Source organism: Saimiri boliviensis, chromosome 8 (genome assembly GCF_048565385.1).
Source record: "Saimiri boliviensis isolate mSaiBol1 chromosome 8, mSaiBol1.pri, whole genome shotgun sequence".
NCBI lineage: Eukaryota > Metazoa > Chordata > Mammalia > Primates > Cebidae > Saimiri > Saimiri boliviensis.
The window spans coordinates 45,143,199-45,152,771 of NC_133456.1; the positions used below are offsets into that span (position 1 = coordinate 45,143,199).

Below are 9,573 nucleotides of genomic sequence, written 5' to 3' on the forward strand. Positions count from 1 at the left end.
ATGAGTTTATTATCTTCAAGAAAACTTAAACCCAAACTAATAGAAGAGCAACAAAGCCACTACAGGCAGTCTTTTATTTATTTATTTATTTATTTATTTATTTATTTTTTGAGATGGAATTTTGCTCTTGTTGCCCAGTCTGGAGTGCAATGGTGCAATCTTGGCTCACTGCAACCTCCACATTCCGGGTTCAAGCAATTCTTCTGCCTCAGCCTCCCAAGTAGCTGGAATTACAGGCTCCCCCAACTTATGCCCAGCTAATTTTTTGTGTTTTTAGTAGAGATGGGGTTTCACTATGTTGGCCAGGCTGGTCTCGAACTCCTGATCTCAGGTAATCTGCCCACCTGAGCCTCCCAAAGTGTTGAGATTACAATTGTGAGCCCCTGCACTCAGCTCTACAGGCAATCTTTTAATGACGTTTCTCTGTAAATAGATCCATCAGTTAGGAACATGAGGGCAGACTGATCTGTTAAGTGGTGTTTATGACCAAAAACCGATCATCTTTTATGCAGCTTGTAGGCAGCTATTAGATTTCAAAAACAAAGCTAAATTAAAAAAATATTATAAAAAGATTACTATTTTTGGTAGTTATTTAAAATATTTATAGTAAATAAAACTATTTAAATAATTTAAAAACCATTTAAAATTTTAAAATATTTGTAGTTTTGGCCGGGCGCGGTGGCTCAGGCCTGTAATCCCGGCACTTTGGGAGGCCGAGGCGGGTGGATCACGAGGTTAAGAGATCGAGACCATCCTGGTCAACATGGTGAAACCCCGTCTCTACTACAAATACAAAAAAAAAAAACTAGCTGGGCGTGCTGGCGCGTGCCTGTAATCCCAGCTACTCAGGAGGCTGAGGCAGGAGAATTGCCTGAGCCCAGGAGGCGGAGGTTGCGGTGAGCTGAGATCGCGCCATTGCACTCCAGCCTGGGTAACAAGAGCGAAACTCCATCTCAAAAAAAAAAAAAAAATATATATATATATATATATATATATATATATATTTGTAGTTTTATTTACTACAAATAAAATTTACTATTTTATTTGTAGTAAATAAAACTACAAATATTTGAAGTAGTCCTTCTTGGACTCATGATCAACAATAGGTTATAACTATTTGTCTTTCAATTAAAGACTATTTTAAGGGTATTGGTAGACAATTATCTTCAAGCTTAGAAAAATAAATTTAATTATTACCAACAATGTAAAAGCCCAAAATTTCAGAGCAAGCTTGGTTTTTAGAAATGGTTTAGCGTACAAGGAACGATGCTAATGCTTAGATATAAACCATTTTGTAAAAGAAATATTTCATGTCCTTAGTAAGTCATTCCAGGGAGAGAGTGTTGTGAATCAGTTTTGAAGCAGTAACCACATCTGATTTAACTAAAAATGTGGTTTCCTTACTGATGAGAATTCAAAGAATTACACACAGCTGTCCAAAACTGCTATCTCTGTGGAAGTCAAACTCTCAGATGTTATATGTATCAAGCTGTGAATTTAAACTGCGAATTGAAGCTAAAATTATTATGTCCTACCTGGGAAAGTAGAATCTAAAGAAAAATAATTTGGGGAAATCTTAAAATTTTATTTTGATTATTTAGCTCCGAATAGTCCAAATTGAATTGCTGAGAGCGTCCAAAGGTACTTGTTTTTTTTTTCTTTTTTTTTTTTTTCCGGAGACAGGATCTTGCTCCATTGCCTAAGCTAGCGTGTACTGCAGCAATCACTGCAGCATCCACCTTCTGGGTTCAGGTGATCTACTCACCTCGGCCTCCCAAGTAGCTGGAGTTACACGTTTGTGCCACCACACCTGGCTAACTGTTTGTGTTTTTTGTAGAGATTGAGATAGATAGCATTTTGCCATGTTGCCCAGACTGGGATCAAGCAATCCTCCCACCTTGGCCTCCCAAAGTGTTGGGGATACAGGTGTGAACCACTATACCTAACCTCACATTTTTCTTTTTTTCTTTTTTTTTTTTTTAAATCAAATACTGTACTTTATGGAGACTATAGCCTTGGCTCTCTGATAATAAATGGTCTTTTGATGTATGTAAAAAAATTATTTAGAGCATCTATGATATTGAGGCTCTCATTTGTTTCTTGGTAGTATGGAGATGATATGATTAGGTTTACTCTTACAAATTTTATTGCATCTATTGAGTCTAATTCCCTATTGGACCTTTGACTTATGAATGCCTCCCGTCAAAGCATCATGAATATTTCCATGGCTACTTTCTATTTGACAAATATTTTGTAGTCCTTCAAACAATTTCTTTCCTGATAAGCAAATCCTATGTTCTCTCTTAAAAAAAAAAAAAAAGGTGGGCGGAGATTAAATAACCCATAGTATGTGCGTGTATGTGTTGTCTGCTTCTGTGTATTTGTGTGAATGTGCACGCCATCTATATACCTAACTGAAGATCTTCTCTCTCATTTAGGGGCTTGATCATTACAAGGTAAAACCTTTCCTAGAGACAGCCAATAAAAAGGGATGAGACAAATAACTTGACAATGACATCTGCTTTTGGAGTCATTTGTCTGGGTATTGATTTTCCAATGAATATTTGTGCATGTGAAAATCATTTATCAGGAAAAAATGTGAGAAGCAGAATTAGGATAAAAAGAAGAAATTAAGAAATTGGATTAGAATGAGGATGAACAGGTGAAGAAAGAGTACTAAGAAAAAAATGAGCCCCAGTTTTCCAGCTTCATGTAAAAATAAAGAGTCTTTTAAAGAAAGTTTTAATGAAAAAGCCTACATGAGAAATATATGTTCAGTGTTTAACTGACATATCCTATTGTGAAAGTATAATGCTTATACAGCCAAATATACTGCACTGACTTTTCAAATAGTAGAGTTAATTCCATTTAATTCCTTAGACATAAGATTAAAATGTAGCTAACATTTATACCGTCATTTATTTTCAAAGCAGTTTTAATATGTCTTATTTATGATCATATTACCTTGAATATCAATAGCATTAGTTACTAGAAAAACAAATAGGTTATTTAATGCTAATCTATCTTTTTGTTAGTCTCTCTAAGTGTAGATAGGTGTATATTCTTATAATGGAATGATAAACAATATAAAGAATTGAGCCTGAACTTTAGCATCTTGAGCATGGATCCTGGCTCAACCACTCTGTATCTGGAATTGTGACAAAGTTATTTGCATTGTCTTCATCTTTAAAATAGGCATCACACCTCTCCTATCAGAGAAATTCAATGAAACATTGTTTAAAACATGCACCAATACAGTATGTGTCTCATCATAGGCACTAAGTATTTAATAGCCTATGTGATGCTTAAAAATATGATGTGGAGGCCCGGAGCAGTGGCTCATGCCTGTAATCCCAGCACTTTCATAGGCCAAGGCAGGTGGATCAGGAGGTCAAGGGATCCAGACCATCCAGGCCAACATAGTGAAACCCTGTCTCTACTAAAAAATACAAAAAATTAGCTGGGCGTGGTGGCGCACATCTGTAGTTCTAGCTATTCGGGCGGCTGAGGCAGGAGAATTGCTTGAACCCGGGAGACAGAGGTTGCAGTGAGCTGAGATCATGCCACTGCACTCCAGCCTGGCGCCTGGTGACAGAGTGAGACTCTGTCTCAAAAAAAAAAAAAAAATTGATGTGGAATATATTATAATTATAATAACATGTCTAATATGTTTAATCCAAATACTGCTGAAAAATTATGCAATTTTGCCCTTTTGAATGATGTAAATATTTCAGAATAATCCTTTTATCAATGGTATAACCAGTTAATGTATTAATTAATGTTTTTTAATTTTATGTATTATGAAAAGGAGTATTCTTTAGAGAAACTTAGGGAACAACGTAGGCTGGGGCAAGGATTCAGATCTAGTTTGATACCCAACTTACCTACTTTAAAGCTAAGTGCATTTGGGAATTATGAAGTTTCTCTAAACTTCAGGTTTTCAGCTGTTAAATGAGGGGGATATTTAGTACTATTTACAACTGTTAACTGTTAATGCATGTTATACTAGCACATAGTATAAGCTCAATAAACATTAATTTCCTTCTATTATGTACACAGCTGGCTTTACCTTATTTTGGAGGGAATACCTTTCTTTGAAAGTTCAGGCCTGGGTAATTCCAAATGACAATCTGAATAGAATGTTATTGGCAGAAGTGAACAAATATGAAAATGTTTTCTTAATTAAGGTCCTAGGACAGTTACATGGGACACCCAAGAGTAGGTGTGATCCTGTCATTGAAGACAGATGCATTCTAAAATCAATCACTGGTGAATTCTAGGGACTTGCTAAGGTAGCCCACCTGAGATAGTAGGAAGGCATGGGGAATTTTATTTTTCTGTACTCCTTCTCCTGAAAGATGGAGAGTCACAGTGAGTTTTCCACTCTTTGATAAAGACAATCACTTTCCACACATGCCCATTCTAATTTAGACAATAGTCAGACAGCTGTGAGAGACCTGTGAAGACGTATTTCAGTTTTATTATCTTTTAGGTATAGATGGGTATGTTAATCCATTTCCACATACAATTCCTATAATCACATATAGGGAGTGAAACTTGAACCTGCAAAACTTGTTTCCTGTTGACAAAGAGTTAAGTTGGAGAGCCGAATCCTCAATCGTTGAAGATTTCAAATTCTTTTTCTTCTCAGCCTCTCTGTGCATGTGGCTGCCATTAAACAAGTAAGCTTTCCTCTTTATCCAGGCACTGATGCGATGATAATAAAGTTGTCTCTTTTTTCCTGCCAAACTTTCAGTCCAGAGCTCTATTTCTCATGTTCTGCTCTCTAGGTTCTGACAGCTGTTTTGGACTCAATTAACCATTGCAAGTGGATACCAAGAAACAATTGTAGCATAACCCTCTCTTTCTATTGTCATGTTGCTTCTTTCTGCAAATATATCTTAGAAGTTAGACTTTAAACCTTTGATCTCCCACACCAAAAGAAAAATAGTATTTATATGGAAGTCATTTTATTTTAGTGTTTGTGATTTATTGTGGAAAGCAGGTGTTTAAAAATTTTAGAATTTCTTTAACAAAATTCTAAAGAGAAAATAAAAAAGAAATCACAGTATTTACAGAGATAACAGAACGGCTTAGCCATGCAAAACAAATAACTTTGGTTTTTCCCCTTTTACTTTGGTTTAAATATTGACCAAGATTCAATTTTTTTTCCTGCCAAATAAAACTTCAATAAAACTTTAGAGGCAAAATAACATATTTTCTTTTTCTCCCATAATATTTTATACAGCATCGAGTCTAAGAATATTTTATGCATTTAATCCATACCAATGCACTACAGGAAGCTTTTATTAAACGAAGTCACTATTGCCCAGACAGGAAATGGTTTACAAATGTACAATAACATATGTTTCTAAATAATGCAGAAGTGGCAAAATATTATTCCTATTCTCATCTGAATTTGATTTTCAATTTATTTTTCATTGCCTTTATAATTTTTTATTTCATAAGTCTAAGAAACAAACACCAGTTTTCCTTTTCCTTTCAAAGAACATAGTTCTATACCTAGAAATCTGATGCTCATTTATCTTCCTGTTAAAGTTGTGTAAATCCTGGGAAAGAAATGGCTGTGCAGTGTTCTCCCAGAAACCAGGCTTCTGCTTGAAAGAGCAAAGTTTGCAAGTCTAGTCACAAGTAGCTATTGGCCCATATCCAGTCTACTTCAAAAATTTCCATTTATACTATCACCCTAAAAATTTCCTCAAGCATAAAACATGTTTATAAAGTTACAAATTTGAATGTAACTAAAGATACATAGACATTTTATTATTACACTTTCATGTACTGCTTGATAAATTATGTATCAGTTAAAAACACTAAATTATCTCAAGGTGCATTCAATATCTGTAGGGTAGTTAACAAAAACACACACGAAAAAAATATATATTCTATATTCTGTGGAAAATAACACAGCTTTGATAATGATCACTGTTAAAAACTCCAATTCTGATTGATATCTTTTTAATCATGAAATAGGTATAATTTTAAGGCAGTGGAGAACCCAAAGGATTTAACACTAATTTGTAATTACAGTGATTTACATTGTGATCTATGAAAATGGGAATGTTGACCATGATTTTTCCAAACTGTTTCTCACACACTCTTGTGTTCTTTCCTTTTGACAGAAAATAATTTATTAGAAGGTGTCTGTAGAGGTTAAGTGCTACTAAATTCTGTTTTATGTCTTTTTCAGAATAGGTAAAATTGTCAGTTTAGGAGTACCATTATGTATGTGTGTCTGTATGCATCTGTGATTTATTTCTGAGAGTCTGCTGATGGCACATCGAAGAGTCGGCTTTTATTGTGCCTATCAGTCTGACTCTCAGCCTCCCCTCCCTTGTGATAAAAATAATTGTTTTTGATTAGGGCAATGTGAGTGTCCCCAATCTTCACAAGCTGCCACCTTTGGGTTTTAGGTGCTTGGGAGAAAGTTTGGGGGATTACTGATAGCAATCAGAATCAGAAATGTACCTGCTTAGATTATCCATATAAACAATTGAAATAAAAACATTATACATCAGATTAACAGCAACTCCCAGAACAAAGCTTACAGTGTATAAAAATAGCTACGTAAAAAATTTACATAAAAGGCAAACCAAAAAGAAAACCTCAGTGCAGACATTTACAGAAAAAAAAAAAAATCGAACCAAACACAACATATGACCTATTATCATGGCTGCCAAAACTTGTTCTTACTGTTTGTAATTAAATTTCATTGTTTTACTTGAGATAATTCTCTAAAAACCTGTGACAGCTTGGTAGAATGAACTGCTTAATACTTGAACCATGAATTGCTGTCAATGTCTTTGTTTATGTCTTAAATACAATCCACGTTCATGCTTCAATTGGTCTATATGATTTTTATCTCTGAAATGAAAAAAAGCATAATTTAGATAAGCTGCCATAGCAATAATTTTTTAAAATCAATAGATAATTTGTACTGAAAGTAATTTAGTAAGTTACTTTACAGGAGGGCCTTTTATAAAACTCCATTGTCCCTAAGCCCATCTGTAATCTCAGGTATTGCTGCATCCATTCTACAAATAATTTTTGGAATTATTCAAGAGTTTTTTTGGTAAAGAATGCTTAATTAATACTAATAACACAAGTTTTTTCAAGAAAATATTTCATTGCCTTTCTCTTTTGGTTGAAAATATATCATTCCTTCAAATCACACTATTTTGTGGGATTTGTCTTCAAGAACAGTTTTTCATTGAGAAGTTACTCTGTACAGTTTTGAAGAAAACAGTAGTGAAAAATCTGTATTTACAAAGGACTGGGGAGAAGAACCCTAGAGAAGTACAAAAAACAAAGAAACAAAAAAAAAAGTCATGTGGAAATGCTGCATACTTGACCTCCAATGAAATGTAAGATAGAAAAGCAATCGAGTTCTGATTTCTTTCACCCTATCAGTGTAAAATCCTGGCTTTCAGATTTTAAAAAACAAGTCTTATTTCAATTATTCTATTGTTCTCTCCTGTGTGCATCCTTTTAAATACAATACTTTTCCATGCCCCATCCTTAATATGGGATTAATTTGGATGAACCACTCAGATTGTTACTTGTGGTTTATTTATAATGAACTCGAGGTTTACTGTGGTGGTTGGAGCTTTTCATATCATATTGGTAAGCTACAGTAACAGTTATTCTAAAAGACACATGAAATAGTCCAAATGGCTCTTCTATTTGCTTGGTTTAATGAACACAATTAAAAAGGAAAACCTCAAATTGCAAGTGGCAATGCCATGAAAAAATACCCCTTTTTAAGATTGTCTTAAAAATCACACACATATAGCTATTTTATATATAAATATATATAACATATGTAACAGACATATGCATCTACATATGTGCATATAGATACATGGATACATATATGCATATACACACACATATACCACCTATAAATGCATATGCATATTTGTATACACACATGCACAAGTTTGTTAGGCTTTTCATTAAAATGATTGGGATACTGATTGTATAAATACACTCACACTTTTATTAAATTCCTAAATTAAAATTTTTTATTTTTTTATTTTTATGTTTTGAGACAGAATCTCATTCTGTCACTGAGATTGGAGTGCAGTGGTGCCATCTTGGCTCACTGAAACCCCCACCTCCTGGATTCAAGTGATTCTCCTGCCTCAGCCACCTGAGTAGCTAGGATTATAGATGCCTGCCACCAAGCCCGGCTAATTTTTGTATTTTTAGTAGAGATGCAGGGTTTCGCCACGTTGGCCAGACTGGTCTCAAACTCCTGGCCTTCAGTGATCCACCTGCTTCAGCCTCCCAAAGTATTGGGATTACAGGCGTGAGCCACCACACTAGGCCTAAAATTTTTATATTTTAAAATTATTTTCATAATTGTTTCTTTAAAATAAATGTAAGGTATTAGAATCTGTTCGTATTAAACCAATTCAAAAAATAAAGCTTCTTTGCATTCAGAGTTTTTGCATTAAAATAGAAAATGCTAATTAAATGTTAACATCTCATAGTTGGTTTTTATTATTCAGAGGATAATGACAATTTTGAGGAGGGAGTTGTGGAGACTAGTAAGTTTCCATTCTTCCAAAAACACTTTGAGTCACGAAAGTTTCTTTTGAAAAGCTCTCTTCCTGTGTTGAGAGGATGTGGAGAAACAGGAATGCTTTTATGCTGTTGGTGGGAGTGTAAATTAGTTCAACCATTGTGGAAGACAGCCGTAGCGACTCCTCAAGGATATAGAACCAGAAATACCATTTGACCCAGCAATCCCATTACTAGGTATAATATAAAGTCAATATTGCTGGGAATTTATAAACCCAAAGGATTATAAATCATTCTACTATAAAGACACATGCACACAAATGTTTATTGTAGCACTATTCACAATAGCAAAGACTTGGAACCAACCCAAATGCCCATCAATGATAGAGTGGATTAAAAAAAGATGACACATATATACCATGGAATACTATGCAGCCATAAAAAGGATGAGTTCATGTCCTTTGCAGGGACATGGATGAAACTAGAAACCATCATTCTCAGCAAACTAACACAAGAACAGAAAACCAAACACCACATATTCTCACTCATAGGTGGGAGGTGAACAATGAGAACACATGGACACAGGGAGGGGGACATCACATACCAGGGTCTGTCAGGGGGTAGGGTGCTAGGGGAGGAATAGCACTAGGATAAATACCTAATGTAGATGATGGGTTGATGGGTGCAGCAAACCATGGTACATGTATACCTTTGTAACAAACCTGCACATTCTGCACATGTATCCCAGAACTTAGAGTATAATAATAATATAAAAAAAGAAGAACTATTTTCCTGTTTTGAACGCTATAATTATGGAGCATCTTAACATAAAACCTTTTGTCTTTGAGGATGTTTCCTACTTTTCAGGGAATCATTTCTATGAACCTCATACAGACTGCTCACCTGGACAACTAGAACAGCTTCTCTCTCAGGCTTCAGTTTTGTGATTGTTTTCTTCTAACTTTTTGTTTTCTTCTATATTACCGAGATCCTTGTTTACATGTTTTGATGCAGTCCTGTAAGAGA

The 9,573-nt window shown here is 34.7% G+C and overlaps 2 protein-coding genes across 5 annotated transcripts in view; one reads left to right on the top strand and one right to left on the bottom strand.

Annotated features, from left to right (window-relative positions):
• The window catches only part of CBLB (Cbl proto-oncogene B), a 428,727-nt gene that overhangs the window by 263,212 nt on the left and 155,942 nt on the right, over positions 1-9,573 (top strand). The window lies entirely within an intron of this gene.
• The window catches only part of ALCAM (activated leukocyte cell adhesion molecule), a 206,539-nt gene continuing 201,426 nt past the window's right edge, over positions 4,461-9,573 (bottom strand). For both annotated transcript variants that reach the window (XM_003939387.4, XM_003939386.4), the window contains 2 exons: positions 9,451-9,563; positions 4,461-6,885 (listed from right to left, as the gene is read on the bottom strand). In XM_003939387.4, the coding sequence (XP_003939436.1) occupies positions 9,476-9,563 (88 nt within the window). In that variant the 3' untranslated portion in view covers positions 4,461-6,885; positions 9,451-9,475. The remainder of the gene's footprint in view (positions 6,886-9,450; positions 9,564-9,573) is intronic.